At 35.6% G+C, this 20792-nt stretch overlaps 1 protein-coding gene across 3 annotated transcripts in view; it reads left to right on the top strand.

Moving 5' to 3' along the window:
* Positions 1–4877: 4877 nt before the first annotated feature.
* The window catches only part of LOC111514724 (spermine oxidase), a 22713-nt gene continuing 6798 nt past the window's right edge, over positions 4878–20792 (top strand). Inside the window, exons 1-5 of one of the 3 annotated variants that reach the window (XM_074174942.1) lie at positions 4878–5036; positions 5093–5317; positions 14276–14580; positions 14931–15113; positions 18428–18691. In XM_074174942.1, the coding sequence (XP_074031043.1) occupies positions 4975–5036; positions 5093–5317; positions 14276–14580; positions 14931–15113; positions 18428–18691 (1039 nt within the window). In that variant the 5' untranslated portion in view covers positions 4878–4974. The remainder of the gene's footprint in view (positions 5037–5092; positions 5318–14275; positions 14581–14930; positions 15114–18427; positions 18692–20792) is intronic. The other 2 variants (XM_074174943.1, XM_074174944.1) reach the window with 2 other exon arrangements.

Below are 20792 nucleotides of genomic sequence, written 5' to 3'. Positions count from 1 at the left end.
AACAAACGCATTTTTTAGCAACAAAGAAATTTTTTTAAGAAACCATTTTCTTTATAAAAATTATAATTTTTTTCCATTAACATAATGCAAAAAAAATTTCGAATTTCGAATTGCCTATAAACAATATATTTGTTTATGATAAATTCATTAACAATAGCTGTGAAGAATTAAAAAAAAAATATTTTCAATCAGTTTTCAGCCATGAGACATTGAAACAATAAAAAATTAGGAAAAAAAATTTGTAATGTATTTTTTATAAAATTATAATTTTCAATTGTCAATAAAAAAACAGAAAATAACAATTTTTTCATTTTGGCAACGGTAATCTATTTTTTTGCCTATTAAGGATAACTTCACCAAATGAAAAAAATTCCAGGATTTTAGTTTAATAATTATACGGATTTTCATATCAACTTTCAATTCAGAAAAAGTTATTAATTAACAAATTTATAATTAACGTTAAATTGGGATAAAAATTTCTTGACTGCGGATTATTGTTTGTTGTTTGTTTGTTGTTGTTGATGTATCCCAACATTACATGAATTTTTTCGTCCCTTTATATTTACATTTGATATGTTTAAATAATTTCTTTGTTTTTATGTCAGTGACGAAAGGCGCGCGGAAGCCAGACTACCCGCTTTTGGCTCTATTTTCAGGGATCTGTAAAAATTATAAATAATCGAGATACAGTTTCGGGAGTCTAGACTTTTTTTACGCAAATTCATTGATCTTTTCAAATCTTTTTTCAAATTTCCAAAATTTTGAAAATTTTTCGAGATATTAAGAAAAAACTCAAGCCCCATTTTTTTTCACTTAATTGTTTATAACTTTTGTAATTTCTATCGGTGCGTTTTCGGACCTTTCCTTAAACTTTCTAGGCAAAAATACAAATCGAATGACACCTTGGTCGTAATTTTTGGACAGGGCTGAAAAATGTTACAAAAAAAAGTACATGTGAACTAGACTAAGTGACCTGCATATTCCTTTGGTTCCGGGAGGTTCAGAGACTCAGCAATGGTAGGGAACATTTTCTCAAACGTGTTTATACTATCTAGGCTGGCACCGCATTTATAATTTGAGTATTTCAGAAAAAAACGTTGATGATGGATAACAGATGGGCGTAATGCAATACATTTATTGAAACAGTCAATGTTCTCCATCAATACAAAAGGAAAGATCTATTTCCATTTTTGTATTTGAATTCGAACAATCAATTCATCCATTAATTTAATGTCTTTTATTAATAAATGGCACAGCTCTTCACGCCGACAGGCTCCATATATTCTGAAAACACCAACTTCAAATGTGACTTTAAATAAAACTCGTGAGCTGTAAACAATACTGTTTGTTGGTAACCAGGTGATTCAACGTCACTTGACACGGCCACTTCACAGCAAATGCGATAACATGAAAATAGTTAACTGACACGAGATGTCAAAATATGTTTTTATAGAAATATTATTTTATTATGGAAACAGGACCGTTGTACAAAAATGATGATATTTGTATTAAAAGTAAGTTTTATTTTGCTCACTCACAAAATAAAACCTTACTTTCAACACTCACATCATGAATTTTCATGTTTTTCGATTGTACAATTGTTCCTTTTACTTGTGAACAGACGGTACTACTTTCCAATATATACTTATTTTATGTTTGTATTCATGTAACTTTCATTATACAGGGTGTAACATAAGTACGTTAAAATATTCTAATGACGTATTCCTGAGACAATTATAAGAAAAAAAATCTATATGAACTTGTGTCCAAAAATGCTTCGTTTCGGAGATATGGGGTGTTGAAATTGAATTTTTTTGTTCGCTTTTTAAAAATATCTCTTGCAAAAAATAAGCTATTTGCACGAATTTCGGTACCTGGGTTTTTTTTGACGTGGGAAATCATAATTTTGTTTTAATTTTCATGTAACATCTAGAGGGCGCTGCGTACGTTGTCATTATTTATTTCAAATTGCCCTAACTTTTTTGACAGTGAACTTTTGGTACTTTTCATAAAAAACCTAATTCCCACACCTTTTCCAAGTGAAAAAGATACACCTTCTCAACAACGCTGGAGGTGATCGTTTTCGAGATATTTACAATTTTCTATATCGATGCATATAACTTAGCTCCTAGGGCGCTAAGTGAAGTTGCTGAGAACATTACAAAAACTAACTATGTGGTGGATCTCGTCAAAATAAACAACTTTTCCTATGAAATGTTTAAAGAAGAATGATTCGTTTTCAAAATACAGATTGTTGAAATTTTTCAGAACATGGTAGTTTTTTGTCATAAGTTTTTTGCAATTTTATTTATTTTCATCAAACTTTCTACGAAGTATACCCGTACAGACTTCTTCTAAACTGAGCATTATCGAACTGCTTATTCAGTCCAAATAAAAAAAAATTGTCAGGTTTAATTATTCAATTAGACAGTACTACATTTCGAAGTTTGTAAAAAAGACAGTTCGGAGAAGTACTATGTTATTTATTAGGAAAATAAGCAAATCAAAATTGAACGAAACAACTATTACAACAACAACTGTTCAAAATAACGACCTCCAACAGTAATACAAGGTTCTGCTCTCCTCATCAAAGAATTCCGCACCCGTTGAAAAATGCCCGGAGTGTTTATTATCGTTTCGCAGCAAGCTATGATACGGTCCCTCAACATTTCCTCGTTCGCAATGGGGCTAGCATAAACTAGTGATTTCAGGTGTCTCCAAAATAAAAAATCGACGGGATTGAGGTCCGGTGACCTCGGGGGCCAATGCTTAGTGCCTCCTCTTCCTATCCATCGTTGGAAATATGATACGTCTGAAAAATGTCTTGCTATCACACTAAAATGAGCAGGAGCTCCATCGTGCATAAACCAAGAGTGATTTCGGAGACCAATGGAAACATCTTCGATAAGTTGGGGAAGCTCGTGTTTCAAAAAATGTAGGAAAGCATCTATATTCAAACGTAAGGGGAGAAAATAGGGCCCAAATAAATAATCCCCAATGATGCCTACCCATACATCAAAAGAGAATCTGTCTTGAAAATGAGTTCGCGTTATCACATGTGGGTTATCTTCCACCCAGATGTGATTGTTATGGAAGTTCATGATACCATTTCTTGAAAAATTAGCCTCATCTGTGAAGAGGATTTTCTATAAAATTTGCGGATGTTGTTCGACTTTTCTTTGAAGCCATTGAGCTAATTCGATACGAGGTTGAAAATCACGTATAGCGTAAGTGCCTGGACTATGATAAGGATATAATTGCTGTTCCTTTTAAATTCTTTAAACTGTCAGGTGACTCGCATTTAAAGTTTGACTAATTTTTCTTGTTCTTGTCTCTGGATGTTCACTAATTTCTTCGAGAACCGCCTCCTCCAATTCTACAGTTGTTGTAGTCCGTGGCCGTCCTACTGCAGAATTTGTTTCGAAGCTTCCAGATTCGGAAAGTCGCCGAAAAAGATTCGCAAATGTCGCTGCACAAGGAGTCACGCGTCACCTTTCCAAATAGATGCGTCTGGCCTCGCTTGAATTTCCGTCAGCCAAGCCGTATGCAAAAACCATATCATCCATTTCAGCATTCGTAAAGTCGGGCATAGTACCAAAAATTCATTTTATAGACTCCGAACTGTGAATTTGTCAATTACTAGTTGAAAATGTGACAGCGAACTTCTATTTTCGTAAACAAACTTTCATAGCCTACTCGATTTAATTAACTTAATTTGCAAGCGGAGAGTGACAAAAATTATTGAAATCAAATTTAGCTATAAAGTAATATGCATCGATATAGAAAATTGTAAATACCTCGAAAACGATCACCTCCAGCGTTATTGAGGAGGTGTACCTCTTTTACTTGGAAAAGGTGTGGGAATTAGGTTTTTTCATAAAAAGTACCAAAATTTTACTGTCAAAAAAGTTAGAGCAATTAGAAATAAATAATGACATCGTACGCAGCGGCCTCTACATGTTACATGAAAATTAATACGAAATTATGATTTCCCACATCAAAAAAAAACCGTTTACCGAATTTCGTGCAAATAACTTATTTTTTGCAAGAGTTATTTTCAAAAAGCGAACAAAAAAATTCAATTTCAACACCCCGTATCTCCGAAACGAAGCATTTTCGGACACAAGTTCATATAGACTTTTTTTCTTAAAATTATCTCAGGGATACGTCACGGGAATATTTTGACGTATTTAAGTTACACCCTGTATACTTATTTTGTATTTGTATTGCTGTAGCTTGTAGTTTCTCTTATGACTAGTTCAATAAGTTCATATGATGTGCCTTTTATACATTTGTATGGACTCCGGTGATGAATAAATTTGATTTGATTTGATATAGGAAGCAAAAAATAAAAAAAAAATATTCCATTTCTCAGCATACAACTGTTTTACCACCGAAATATTTCAACTAACAACACTACATATTTTAGTAGGCACTTTCAACAAAAAATCGAAAATTTGGTTTTATGCTTCATTTTCAGATCGAACACTCCGTATTGATATAAAATGTATTTGCAAAAATGATCTCATCAACAAAAAGAAAGGACACAGCGAAGTAATTTATAGAAAATCAAGTTTCAGAATAAAGTTCAAGGATTTTCTCCGGTTGACCATCACCTCGGCTCTATTCAGAGCGAAAATTCATATATTCCTTCACGGATTCGAAAAGGATGGAAGACGTCCCGACATTATCATGCTCGTGGAAACCATTACATCCTTGATATGGCCATCAAGGTGATGATCAAAGTTGTATCTGATCTCTAAATAGTCGGGAAAAAATTTAAAACTTTTTTCTTAACTTTCATTGAAAGATATTGCGGTGTTTCCATAGTGTTGGGACACCCGATATATGCAGATGCTGCATATAATAATCGAGTGAGCACTTTAAGATCTAACCGTCAACGTACGACATTTAAATGTACTCGAACCATAAACGTCATTACAATCGTCAAACTTCATCTCTAAATTACTGTGAATGAACACAATGCTCTCCCAGATCGTCAAACCATTACAAAAACACATAACGAAAAACATCAGGTATTTGATTTTTCATAATGTGTGTGAATGATTACAGCTTGGAAAACTTTTTCTAGGCAATTCAGGAAATATGTTAGAAAATACAGCAAAAAGCACAGCCAATCCAAAGAAAAAACTCAGAGTGAATTTCAGGTCTGTACAATTTCAGATTGTATGGTGGATCCTTGTAAGCCAGAGCCTTCTGTTGTTATTATCGGAGCTGGAATCGCAGGTTTATCAGCAGCTCAGAGGCTTGTGCATTGTGGAATTAGTAACTTCACGATTTTGGAAGCTACCGAAAGGTAAACTACTATTGCATTCATTTTTATCTCAAAGTAAAATCTCGTTGTGCAAAATCTCTCCAATGAAATGAAACGTAATAATATCACGATTTTCTATCAAACTTATACGTTAAAGGTTTCATGTGTAAGTTTGAAAATATGGCTAAATTATACTTCATGGGATACTCACGGATTTTGGCGATTTTTTTCTGGGATGATACTACATGATGATAGGAATTCAGAACACTTTTCATTTTTTGTCGGACTCAATTAGTTTTCGAGATATAGCCTGTCAAAATTTGTATGACGTCATATTTTACCTTTTTTTTAAAGCAATAAACGATTGCAATTGACATATTTTTTTATCCAACACAACTTTTTCCATATCATCGCACCGTTTTCTATCCATTTTAAATCACTTATTGCCGAGTTTCCTGAAATTAGAATAAAATTCCATAATTTGTCAGGTGCACACATTGACATAACCTTATAGGTTATGTCGCTGGGTGCACACAAATCACTTTTTATAAATTGCATTAAGTTTCACTATTCGAAAATATGTTCCTTTTAGAATTCGGAGGTCAGGTTAGATGTTGAGGATACATAGTTTTTTAAAATTTTAAAGTAAGGTTAGACTGAGTTAGGTTAGGTTAAGTTAGCCTGTGACAAATTAAGTAATTTCAATCTAATTTCAAGAAACTTGGCAATAAGTGAATGAAAAGGGATAGAAAAAAAGTGCATTGATATGGTAAAAAATGTGTTGAAAAAAAAATATGTGAATTGTAATCGTTTATTGCTTCATATTGAGTGACACCCAAAATGGCTTCCGAAGAGTCAAATCTACTGCACGAGCGATTTATCAAACCTTGTGCACAGTGCTAAATAGTCAAAATGAAAGAAAACACACTTGATTTGTCTAGATCTGTCAAAAGCTTTTGACAGTGTCGACCATAATATACTAATAGGCAAGCTTAATGCCTATGGAATCTTGGGAATCTCAGAAGATTTAATAAAATCATATTTGCAAAATAGAACACAAAGAGTTGTTGAAAAATACCACCTCACTAACGAAAACATACAGTCAGATGAATTAATAATCTTGAGAGGAGTTCCGCAAGGATCAATCTTAGGGCCGTTGCTATATATTCTGTATACCAATGAGCTAGCAAATGCTATTGATTCCAACACTGTGCAGTTTGAAGAATTAGACAGAAGCGTGTTTGAAGCACTAAATACATTGGAAGATTGGTTCACACATAATCACTTAAAGTTGAATATAAACAAAACACAAGTAATAAAGTTTTCCCAACAATCAACTGCATGTGAATACTCAGCCTCAGATGGTAGATCAACAATATCAGCTTGCAAAAGTACAAAGTTCTTGGGAATTGAGCTTGATTTTAGATTGGACTGGAAATTTCACCTAACCTCAATAATACAAAATATTGCACAATACTGCTATGCTCTAAAAGTGCTAACAAGATCAATAGTTATAAACGCTGCTATGTGTGTCTACTACGCACAAGTTCACTCAAGGATCAAGTACGGTTTAATATTCAGATGTGCCCAAGATATTTAAGATGCAAAAGTGATACCTAAGAATTATATTCAACCATAAACAAACTGATACTTGTAGCCCCTTATTTATAAAAAATAAAATACTATCCTTATACAGCCAGTACATTCTTGATACTATACTATTTGTTAAGGAAAACACCAAACTTTTTGAGAACTCAAAAAAGACACACATATACTCTACAAGAAATAAGTCAGACTTGACCTGTAATACTCCAAACTTCTCATTTATTCAAAAAACGTACCTCATACTCTAATAATAATTTACAACAAACTCCCTCTTACAGTGAGGGAATTCGATAAAACAACATTAAAAATAAAATTAAAAGCATTTTTACTTGAAAAAGCATTCTATGCAACTGACGAGTATTTAAATGATACTATTATTATTTGATCTATTTAACTGCTTTTACTACAATCATGGATAATAAGAGCCTATATCTACATGTACTAATATTTTTATATGTATGCATATATTTTTGTGCAGTTTATGTACTGTACATCTTTCCTTCCTCTTTTAACCTAATATTATTGTGATATATGTTTATATTTATACTGACATGTTCTATGTCCTCAGGGGCACTGTATTTTTATCCTGAACAAATAAATTTTATCTATCTATCTATAAAAAAGGTAAAATATTACATCATACAAACTTTGACAGGCTATATCTCGAAAACTAATTGAGTTCGACAAAAAATAAAAAGTGTTCTGAATTCCTACCATCACGTTGTTTCATCACAGAAAAAATCGCGGAAATCCATGAGTATCCCGAAAAGTAAAATTTTCCCGAAAATATCCTTATAGGACGATACTTCAGTAACGTTAGTTACAAATAAAAGTGGTAAAAACATAGAAAGTTCCAAATCTCTTTTCTTCACATACTTTGTGCCTGCCCCGCTGGGGACTGAATCAGATTTTTAAAGTTCGGCAGAGCCGTACTCTTACCATCTGAGCTAAAAGACCACTCACCGTACAAACTAATCGGATCCGTTAGAAAGCTGGGTTTATTTGGTCGAGTGAGAATAGGTGTGAGCCGCAATGAACGCTTGCGGGTTGCGGTGGAGGGTCGAATAGACCCACTCACTTTGGACCTAACCTAACCCATGTCAGCCTATGAACTTTACCGTATTCGAATGATGATTTTCAACACATAATATGCAATAATCAATTTCTTTCTTGTTTGAACAGATATCAAAAGATCCAGAAATATAATGCTTGCAATAAGAAAATGATTGTAACAAATTCAGATGAAGACCTTTAATATGAACTTGCATTCAACTGAATAACAAGATGGAAAATATTCAAATTTCATATGTTTCAATGTTTACGTATATTATGATAGTGCGATAAGCTCTTGCGGGTATACGCCTCTCCAATGTCAAATATTTTCCACACTACCCAGAAGAGAAGTCCGAGAACACACACATCAGACAATAAACCAACCAGATCGTAATTTTCTCTCACAAAATCAGATAATTTTCGTTTCTTGAACTTTTTTTTCTTCTCTTGATACTGGGTTTTTTCGACGGATGTAGAACTGATAACATTGTCCAAAGCAGTTCTGAAAGAAGATTCACTTTCGGTGTCTTCTATTTTCACGACTATCTCAGATAGATTTTCGCCATTATTTTCCGTAGAGTAAGAGTTTTGTTGATCTGGAACATCATCATTGCTATCGATTACACTTATTATTTCTAGAGGGCTGGGAAATTCGTTGTTTTCCATAATTGTCACGGACACTTCACTTCGATAAGGTTTGTCAGGTTTTATAGTCCAATAGTGAACTCCGACTGACTCATTGGAACAAGATGGAAGTTTGGTAGGACCGTACTACATTCATAGAAATTGCCTCATAAAGAATTCCACAGGAGACACAAACCAAACCAAAACATTCGCGATCGACCAAATTACAACCTTCTATCAAGTTATCACACTTGTCGAAATGTTACGACTTATCGTCTTCGATTCGTTTCGAACTGTAAATGGGCACTATTGATACCAACTATGAGTCACTTGATATTTCAGATTACTTGGTCGTAGCTAGAGACGTAAACAAATTGATACTCATCATGAAATAATGATATCTCCACTACACAACGAGGAGGAATAGGAAAAAAAGCAGATAAAGCAAACTGCAGTATATGCATAATTCGGTCTGATAGTATAGACTGGGAACTTTGAGTCTTCTGAATTTCTGAAGATGGACAAACGATTCTATTCGAGAGTGATATGAAATGAAGGAATATAAATTATTAGAATGTAATTTATAATGTTTCTTGGCGTATGTTTAGAAGTTAGGTTAGGTTAGGTTAGGTTAGGTCCAAAGTGAGCGGGTCTTCACCGCAACCCGCAAGGGTTTATTGCGACTCAACCTATTCACACTCTACCAAATAAAAACATCTTTTTAACGAAGCCTATTAGTTTGTATGGTGAGTGGTCTTTCACGTCAGATGGTAAGAGTACGGCTCTGCCGAACTCTAAAAACCTGATTCGGTCCCCAGCGGAGTAGGCACACAGTATATGTTCTGCTGTTTCATCGCCAATGAGGTAGTCGGATAGTCAAGGTGTAAAATTCCCACATTGATACCCGCAACAACCTTCCCATATGAGGGTTTTGTAATTCAGCTACATCTGACGATTCCTTAGATTCAAACGTGCAGAGCTTTTTTGCCTCTGGTTACATTAAATGAATTTATAAAATAACTATTTCAACACGAATCTTCATTTTGTATCATATATTTCAATAAGAACCATTGAAAGAGTGGTTGAAGAAGGGAAGCAATCAATTTCTGCTTATAACGGAGAAGTAAAATTTTCCACCGCAAGACAGAAGCGGCCTAGAAGAGCATCAGTAACTGATATTCCCGAGTATGAGTATTCCAATATTAGATGAATTATTTACGACTTCCATAAGACGGAAAGGTGTCACATTACGGTAAAAAAGTTCCAACACAAAATTAATGACGTTTTGGAAATTATGGCTTCTGAAACATCTCTTCGTAGAATTTCAAGGAAGTATGTTCCAAATGGAAAAGGACTGAAAATAACGGAAATATTTTAATAGAGAAAATGTACATTGGTGCATAGGGGATAAAGTATTCACGAGAAATCAATTATTTTCATAGCTAACAGCGACCAATAGTGTTTTCTTGATGAAACGTACCTTCATGGACATACATCTTCCAATAACTGGGTAGATAAATCAACCAAAGGATTATTTGAAAATATTGCGAAGGGATCAAGACTCATTATTGTCCATGCAGTAGGAATTATACGAGTTGATCAAGGTGAATGGAAAGCATCATATTAGATATAAATTTGATGAGTCTCTGCCTGAACACGGATATAATGTTTTGCGACTTCCAACCTACCATCCGGATTTGAATCCCTTTGAACTCATTTGGGACACTGTCTCAAAATAATGTAACTTTCAAGTTGGAAGATGTGAGGAAAGAGTTTGATCAAATTACTTCAGAGGAATGGCAAATGTGTTGCCGACATGTAGTAGATATAGAGCGGAAATATTGTTAAAACGAAACATTCACAGACGTTCAAACAGAGGTAAATCCAGTGATTATGAATTTAAATGGCGATAGCAGCATAAGAACAATCAGCAGTGAAAATGAAAAAAATGTGTATTCAGATAGTGATTGATTAAATTTCAGTTTTGGATAAGAAAGTGTATCATTATATAACATTTTGATGAATTATACTACTACCTAAAATACTGAATAAAATATGAAAAGAAATTACAAAGAAGTCATGTTGCATTTGTTACCCTAATTAAAACTAATTATAGATACTACATTCACCGGCAAGGGGCTTACCCAGTAGTAATTGAGTTGGGAGGGTCTATACCGGCTCGATCGCTCATCATCAGCCGTGATGTGTACTGTACCTTCATTGTGATAAAGGTCAAATTCATCTTATTTTAATTCTTTTACGAGCAGCGCCGTATTAAGGCATGGGCCACCTGGGCCCGGGCCCAGGGCCCCGAGGTCCTGAGGGGCCCCCAAAAGTTCGTGTGAATGACAAAATGTTTCTCAGAAAAACATCATTGAAATTTTTGAAATAATAAATTATTGAAATTAAATTAAATTAAAAATTATTGAAATTCTAACAGAAGTTTTTGGGGACCCCTGAAAAAAATAAACCAATTTAAAACCAACAATTTTTATGAATACTTTTTCTAATAATTACAGTGATTAGGTAATCGCAAAAAATTTTTATGAATTGGCGTAAGTATTAAACCAAGCTACATGTTAAAAGTAACATAAACGGATGTTTTTAACAGGATTCAAATGACGAAAAGTCACGACCCCCCTAGACCTCCCCTTTCTAGGGAGTGGTAATATTGACTGCACTTTTTTGAAAATGAATGTATTTGGGGGGCTATTGCATACCGTTTTGAGATGATCTTAAAATATCCGACCCGATTCTAACGCGGAACGAAAAAACGATTTGGAATCGGGTTGGAATCGAGTCGGCCCCCTTTTGGTATATCCAGTATATCGACTGAAATTTCTTGAAAAAATACTAATTTATATTTTTTAACGTATTTCTGTCAAATTTTGAGTCATTATTTTGACAAATATCTGAAAAATGGACTTTTGTGAAATAATCTCAAAATAATGTTCTATGTATTAAAAAAATGTTGAATATAATTATTGACCATCCATGATAACTTGATTTAACAATTAAAACATGTTTACGTACTGTTGTATGAGTTAGAGTCGATATCGCCAAAAGAGGCCCCCTAAAAGTTTGCGTTCAAAACATTTCTTGCACGTTAATTTAAATCTGCCGCCACTAATATTTTGAAATAAGAATAAATGTATCATGGATCAGTAAGGGCCCGGAATTTTTCCAGAACAGAAATGGCGATTTCTCCGATTCTGCCAGAAGTTATGCGGAACACGATGGAAAAGTGAAACTTCGATGCCTGAATCCATCGGTGTTTACTTGGAAACTACAAAACGGCGAAACAGTTAACAGAACCTGGCTTGCGTACTCTCCATCACAGAAAGTTTTGTTCTGCTTTCCGTGTCGACTCTTCCCACCCGCGTGTACCGCATTCAGTTCTTCCAGAGGCTTCAACGATTGGAAACATTCCGGGGCGTGCATTTTGAACAGTCCAGGACACACGCAAGCCATCTTGACTTACGTGGCACGGAAGAAGAGTGTTGATCTTGTTGATGAAGGTTTGGCCACTCAACTGAACAACGAAATGACTTACTGGAGAGAGGTGTTGAGAAGGATCGTGGAGGTCGTAAAATTCTTAGCATCCAGAGGTCTGTCGTTCCGTGGGGATAACGAAGTCATCGAATCGCAACATAACGGAAATTATTTGGGTGTGCTGGAACTGCTAAGCAAGTTTGATCCATTTTTTGCCGACCATTTGCAAAATCATGCGAATAAAGGTACATGACATGTTTCCTACTTGTCAGCACCCATTTGCGATGAGTTCATAGCTATAATTGGACATCAAGTACAGAGCCAAATCATTTCGGAATTGAAGAAAGCGAAGTACTACTCGATAAGCGGCGACTCTACCGCTGACATCAGCCACGTCGATCAGCTCACCCAATAGAACGATTCTTGGAACGGCATGGAGCAGAGTACCTGTCCGATACCGTTGTATCTTTTCTTGAAGAAAACGGTATATATTTACAGGACTGTCGTGGGCAGACGTTCGACAACACTCCAAACATGGCAGGGCAGTATAATGGATTACAAACAAAGCTCAAGGAACACTGCACCTGCGCCCTGTCCGTCCCATGTCTGGCGCAAAGCCTGAACCTCGTCGTTGGGCAGGCCGCAGGGTGTATCATCGAGGCGACAAGCTACTTCCAGTTGCTGCAGAAGTTGTAACGTGTTGAAGAAGTCTCTCGGGGAAGGTACAGTGGTGAAACGACTTTCGGACACCAGGTGGTCTGCGCGCGCGGTTGCTCTATCTGCATTGCAGATAGAGCACCCAGCAATAATCGTCGCACTGAGGACCATGTATGACGAACGAGAAACTCCGGAAACGCGAAACGAAGCTCGAAGCATTTTGGCGAAACTGGAAACGTTGGACTCTGTTCTGCTGACCGAGATGCGGAGCAACATTTTGGTCAGGTGCAACGAGACGTCGAAGAGTCTACAGAGTGGAAGTCTTCCTCTCGACGTAGCTCCCAAGTTGGTGGAATCCCTGCTTGCGTTTGTGGAGGATCAACGCGACATGTTCAAGACCTACGAAGCTGCGACAAAAAAGATCTTCCCGGACTTCGAATACAGGCATAAGACAACTCGTTCAAGACAAAGGAGCTCCCGACTGACTTTCTCCGACTGACTTTGATCACTCAACTGCAACATTGTTCGAAGGCTTTCGATCAACTACTCAATTTGTTCGGATTCTTTTCCAGGTTGAGCGTTTTGTGATTTGAAGAGCTGCAAGATCATTGTCAGACTTTTAGCGAGTTTCATACAAACGACGTCGACGAAAAAGAACTGCTGATGGAATGTGAACACTTTAAGCATTATTTGATGCAGGAAAAAATGTTCGGTGATCACATACCTATCTATGACATGTACAAACTTTTAAGGAGTAACAATATTGCTGCCATGTTTCCCAATGTAGAGATCGCGTTAAGAATTTTCTTGTGCTTAATGCTCACCAACGCCAGTGGTGAACGATCATTTTCCAAACTTAAATTGATCAAAAACGAACTAAGGAATAGCATGAGCCACGGGAAACTCAAATGGTTGTCGCTTATGAGTATAGAGAACGAGGTCCATAGAGATTTATATTTCAAATATGTAATCGAGGAGTTCGCCATTCGAAAGGCCCGAAAAAAACCTGTGTCATAAATAAAATGTTGTAAAAAATATTTTTAACACGTGTTTTTGTAAAAAACATTTTTTTAAGGGAGGCGGGAGGGGCCCCCAACGGTGACTGGCCCAGAGCCCCGGAAAACCTAAAAACGGCACTGGGTACGAGAAAAAGTGAAAAAATTGATGACGTACAGGTTTCAGACCGGGAAATCAAAATAATCGTGATGAGCGAACAAAAACTCAAAGTTACATCAAGTTACCGTGGAGAGCTGGAATGTATACTTGATTTAAAAGTGCAGGAGTGATTATTACCCCTCGCTTGAGGGTGAGAGAGGTGAAGTTGAAAATATATGCACAGATTGCATCTTTTCAGTAAAAAAATTACATGTCATTGCTTTTTCCAAGATGTTGGCAAGTTCCTGATGACCATTGTTTCGTTTTCGTTTACCTACCCTGTATACCTCGAACGTAATCACATTGGCGCAGAGTATTGAACATTGAAATAAAGAAGACATTTGTTTTTGTCTTACTGCTGCCACGTAGCGGACATAATTAACATCTCCAGTTATATTGATTGTCATTTTGCAGGCCCGGCGGAAGAATACATTCCTGCTGGTTGGGTGACGTTATAGCTGAAATGGGTGCCCAATACATAGATGGCGCATGTGTCGGAAACCCAATCTACAATTTAGCCGCTCAAGAAGGATTATTACAAGCCCCTCTGAAAACAGTGGACCCCTCCAAAGGCATATTCTGTACTAGTGATGGACGGGCGATTGATACACCAATATCGATGATGGCTTTTCACGTTTTCAAACATATTGAGCACGAAGCTGCAAGTTTGTTCAATATGGGGTGCACCAAGGATCACGGATCTCTGCAAAACTTCTTAGGTCTGTAGGTGGTTTGTTGAAGTATATTTTTGGCTCTCAATGATTTGAGTTACTAACGAAAATCGCAGTTTGAAGTAGACTCATCAAAAATGAACAAAACTTTTGAAACAACGTATTTTTTTATATTTTCCTCATATATTTGATTCCGAGATTATTCATTTTCATTATTTGCATTAATGGGTTGACTTAAGTTTCTTGAACTTAAACAATTTCAATCATTTGTTCAGGTCCTAATTTGTTGAATATTTTCTTTAATATTTGTCATTACGAAATTATGAATGGAAACTGTTGCTGGCGATTGCATGGCTAAGTTTAAATGACCAAATCTCTTACTCTATTTCGGATTACAGGATTGCGAATACAACAAGAACTGCAGAAGTTTCCGGAAGATCGACGCTACGATGTATCGAGAATAATGTATGGATTAACGAATGCCTTACGTGCAAGAATAGGCGATGACCTGAGTAGAGTCAGTGCAGATAATTTTGGAAGTATAATAAATATTCCTGGAGGTCATGTTTGTCTACCATTTGGTAATTTTTTCAAAATCATACATAAATTGAGTTGGTAATTACTTTATTATCTTCAACCTCAGCTGTAAAACGAAAATCTAGGTGAATATTCACTATTGGTGAATATTCACCAGATAGTGAATATATATAAATCAAGAATGAAATAATTCGTGGACACAACACTCAAAAAAAAGGGGCAAACCGCGAACACGTGTTTCTGGCTATTGGCCTCATCAGCGCGGTGCAGCCAAGTGTAAAGATGGGCAACACTTGTTTGCCGAAAGCAGGAAACAACACATACGCACGGAGTCAACAACAGAAGCCAACCGCACATTTGTGGTTGTGCGTATGTGTTGTTTCCTGCTTTCGGCAAACAAGTGTTGCCCATCTTTACACTTGGCTGCCCCGCGCTGACGAGGCCAATAGCCAGAAACACGTGTCCGCGGTTTGCCCCTATTTTTTGAGTGTTGTGTCCACGAATTATTTCATTCTTGATTTGTATCATACACACTCGATAAAATCTCTATATATATATATATATATATATATATATATATATATATATATATATATATATATATATATATATATATATATATATATATATGATGTGTTGTTTTTCCGGGTGTTCATCCGTTGTGTACTATTCGATAGTCGACGTTTCGCCATCATCTCAGATGGCATTATCAAGACGAGTTACTGCTTCGCTTCGAGAGGTGTAACTGATGTTAGGTTCTTCTTGTGGTGTTTTTATACGGTTTCGCTTGCGTAAGTTGTATGAATTTGTTACCTGTTTTTCCACCTGAGGGTTGTTGATGGATTTTGGTAGTTCTCCTACCTGTTTTTCTACCTGAGGGTTGTTAATGGCTTCTGGCGGTTCTCCTATCTGCGATGGTTCATTATCAATTTGTGGTTGTCTTTGGGGGTTGTTTTTAATTATTGTTTTCCAAATCCTTGGGATGTTTAGTGAGTCATCCCTTTTATTGATGAGGCCTTGCTTTTCGATTTCGATAGCTTCCCTGATTTGTCGAATTCTTGGGTTTTGCACCTGTGCTATCTGTTTTGTGGACTCAAAATCAATCTTGTGGCCTGTTTGTAGATGGTGTTGAAAGAGGGCAGAGGAGGTTTGTTTTGTTCTTATCGAGTTTTTGTGCTCCTGGGTTCTGGCAGATATACGTCTGTTGGTCTGACCGATATATTGTTGTCCACAGTCCTCGCATGTGATGCTATATACTCCTTGGTTTTCTAAGGAAATTCTCTCTTTCGGTCTGGGCAGCCAACTGGATATCGTTTTGTGCGGTTTGTAGGTTGTCCGAATGTTTTTACGTCTTAGTATTCTCCCGATTTTGTCGGTCACACGTTTGATATAAGGTAGTGTCACAGATTGTCTGTCATGTGGAGAGTCTTCTGTCGATCTAGTGGATGTTTTTTTGGTTCTTCTTTGTCTGTCGATGGCCTTTTGAATGATATTTGGTCCGTAGCCATTTTGTCGCAGAGCCTTTGTTGTCTCCCCCAATTCTGTTGCCCTGTTTGTTGGTTCTGTTAGGCGGAAACTACGGGATATTAACGTGTTGGCTACGGATTGTAGCTGGGTAGGGTGGTGGTGTGATGCTGCTTGTAGGTAGCGGTTGGTGTGTGTGGGTTTTCGGTAAACTGTATAACCCAAGTTGCCAGTTGGTTTTCGTGTTATGAGTAGGTCTAGGAAAGGTAGCTGCCTGTTCTCCTCTCTTTCGGTAGTGAACTGGATGCGGAGATGGATGTTGTTCAGGTAGGTCACAAACCGGTCTAGTTCTTGTTTTCCGTGGGGCCAGATGATGAATATGTCGTCTACATATCTTTTACACAGGGTTGGTTTGAGGCGGGCGTTGTTAAGTGCTTCTTTCTCGAAGTGCATCATGAACAGGTTTGCGATCACGGGCGATAGGGAGGAACCCATCGGAGCTCCCTGTTTATAGATGTGGTTGTCAAATATGAAATAGGTGTTTTTAAGGCAGTGCTCTGCTAGATTCGTGATATGTTGATGGTGGCTAGGGCTTCGTTTATGGGTATACTCGGATATATATATATATATATATATATATATATATATATATATATATATAACAGAATAATTAGTGACTGGATTAACTATAAATCGGTTCAATTCGTGAGGTTGCAGTCAATAGCTGGGCTGTTACAAAGAAAACTCTTTGTTATGTTCAATGTTCAAAAACAGATAGATACACATTAAATAATGACAGTTGATAAAAATTTTCGGCTGACAATGTCGAGTGGGAATATTCTGAATGATACTCGAATTACTAGATATTTTATTTTCTTTATCATATTTCAGTAGGTACGTCTAAATTTTGCTAAGACTATCAATATCTGTTCGTTTATTCATTGAATGTTCTTCGTTATTAATATGTATCATTTCCAAAAATATTCTTTTAGTTGTATTGGTTTCTCTATCTAAAATATTTGGATTTTCAAAATTCATTTTATGATCCTCCGAATTAACATGTTCTGTTAATGCACAAGAATTAACATTTCGTCTACAGTCGCTCTTATGTGAAGTGGTGCGACTACTTAGAGGTCTAGATGTTTGTCCTATATATGTTTTAGAACAATCCATGCAAGACATTTTGTATACTAAATTGTATTTTTGTTTATTTGAAATTGGAGCTTTTAGTTTACTGTATAATTTAGATATAGAAGTGACATTTGTTTTAGATATTTTGAGGTTATTATTTCGGAATACATTAATTGATTTTGGTGTCAATTCTTGAATATATGGGAGTTATTTATATATGAATGAAGGTATAACGTTGTTATGTTCAACTTCTTCATTATTATTTTGAATAATATATATATATATATATATATATATATATATATATATATATATATATATATATATATATATATATATGAAAACTCTTTGCTAGTTTGTCAAGCTTTCGGAAATGTTTATTTCCTTCTTCAGGACAACTGAAAAGATGATTGTAAAAATATATGTATGAAACGTTACAGATATAACTTACTCAACATGAGATTATTATTTTTATGTTATCAACAAATACTTGTCATTTATTGATTCATGTCAAAATTAATTTTCAAAATATTTTTCGTTTCGATTTGCTGCTAATTTTTTATAATAATCTCATGTTGAGTAAGTTATATCTGTAACGTTTTATATCATATATTTTTACAATGATATATGATATCACCAAATAACGATATTGAAATGCTCATTCGCTGGTTTATAATATACCTAAGTATGAAAGGGAAAATGAATTTTGACTTCACAATCAACTATCATATGAATGCGTTAACAGATTCGAACAATTCCACAGGTTATGTTGGCATTCTTGCTCCTTTGATGAAAGAACTTCCCGAGTCTAGTCTCAAATTTGGGAAACCTGTTGGACTCATCAGATGGGGAGCAGTGCAGAGTAGAAATAAAGGTCCAAGAGCAGTTGTTCAGTGCTGTAATGGTGAAGAGTTTTGTGCTGACTATGTTATCATCACCGTTTCTTTGGGAGTATTGAAGGAGCATGGCGATAAACTGTTCTGTCCAGCTTTACCTGCGAATAAAATAGAAGCTATCAAAGCATTAGGTAAGATAGAATTACTACGGTGATATTAATGATAAAATTCTGCTTCACGAATACTACCAACTTCAATATTGATACATTAATTGTAAGACACTGGTTGACCTTATGCTCTGAAGGATCCATTTCGTGGACAATCAAAATTATTCATTTCCACCTTAAGATTAATGAAAGCTACTAAGTGTTATATGTGTCATTCATTTTATTATAATCTAGTACAATTGAATTATGTGTTCCATGAGAAGCCTTAATGAAAGAATGAAAGAATGAGCCTTAATAAAATAAGTTATAATTTCAAGTGCAGTTTGATTGGAGTTATAAAATGGATAATTACAGTGGAAGTTTCAAACCTCCAAAAAGTTTGCTATTCGACAAGAATGTGCACAAAAGCTTTGATGTCTTCTTAAAAAGTCTGGATATATAGCTGAGGGCAACAGGTCTGATTGACAAAGACGAAAAAACTAAGATAAGAATTTTTGTAAACCTAGCAGGTGAAGATGAAGCTCAAATCAAATTTCAAACTTTTGAAATGACGGAAGGAAGCAGGCAGAAGAATGAAGATGTTATAAAAGCTTTCAAATATCACTGTAAGCCACTTAAAAATGAAACGTTTGATCGATACAAGTTTTTCACCCGCGTGAAAGAGGAAGGGGAAAATTTTGACAATCACATTACGGACATAATTTAATTTTGTATTTTGGTGACTAGGAGAAATCGTTAATTAGAGATAAGGTAGTGAGTGGAATACAGGAGATGTCTGTACAAGAAAGGTTATTACAACATTCACATTTAACACTGGAAACGCTGAAAAGATCTGCAAAGGAGCGGAAATTAGTAAAAGACAAGTGCAAAGTTCAGAAAAGGGTTGCAGTTGGGAGAGAGTATTACTTTCAGAAAGAAAAAGTGGAATTGGCAACAGGGGGAGATAGTAGGGAAATGTAGTGCTCTTAGGTCGTATCTCGTGAAGGATGTATTTGTTAGGATATTGAGAAGAAATTCGTCTTTTATCAAAACATGCCCAAATCCCACTTTGCCTATAAGATCGGAATTTGATCATTGAACCCAGCCCTAATGATAACACAGTTGACTTGCTTATTTGAACAACAGTGATTTATGTTTACCCAGTTCTAGTCAACAATCTTTGAACAGAAATCTAGTGGAACTGGTAAAGGTACTGTGGTTACTCGATTTGGGAGAATCATAAATAAACCTTTAAGGTATAGAGAATATTTTTTTTATTATTACTTTCTAAAAGAGAGAGATATGTCACATGTGTCATTTATTTTATTATAATCTAGTACAATGTTCCATGAGAAGCCGACAGGTGACAGCAAGTAACCAACAACCATGTGTGTAGAATGAGCCTCAATAAAATAAGTCATCTTTTTGAATGCAGTTTGATTGGAGTTATAGAAGTAACGAAACTAAGAACATAACAATAAGTGATATGTTATATATGAACGTTTGGAACTTTTTAGTTTAGAGCATCGCAGAAAATATGCGTCGCTCATATTTTTATTCAAGTTAGTGAATGAGAGAATTGACTGTCCTAAAATTCTTGAACAAATTAACTTTAATGTACCACGGCCAGCTTCACGATTTTTAGACCTCTCAGAGCAAGAACTAACATTATGCTCAATTCCCCAATATATTTCAATAGCATTTGTGCCCTTGGTGATTTATTCTTCACTAACCTTATTAGAATTGCTAACATGTACTTGAAGTAGGTAATTAGAATTAGTTTTTCTTTTTTGTTCATTTAATTTTTCGTTTATGGTTGAGTATTGTGAATAAAATTTTATATTGTCCTGTAAATGGGTAACTGTTGGACAATAAAGCTATTATTATTATTATTAAGTGAACTTGATGAACTGTCATTGACTACCAGATCAAGACGTAGACGGTTTGTCTTCACGAACCTATAAAATATTTATAATGCCTCGTCGAACTATGAAGAAGTTTCTCCACAAACCACTTACGTCCCAATCTCAATCTTTCAGATCATATCGACTTGCCGTACTATGGCAGGAATATTAAGGAAAAAATGCATGAGGCTGCCATTCTGGGCACTTGATTTTTGACCTAATGATCAATCACCTCACGTTGT

The sequence above is a fragment of the Leptinotarsa decemlineata genome, unplaced genomic scaffold (assembly GCF_025532065.1).
Source record: "Leptinotarsa decemlineata unplaced genomic scaffold, Ldec_3_MD MMD2_tig00000882_RagTag_RagTag, whole genome shotgun sequence".
NCBI classification, from domain to species: Eukaryota; Metazoa; Arthropoda; class Insecta; order Coleoptera; family Chrysomelidae; genus Leptinotarsa; species Leptinotarsa decemlineata.
The sequence above is the reverse complement of the archived record's forward strand: the minus strand, read 5'-3'. Positions and strand labels throughout refer to the sequence as shown.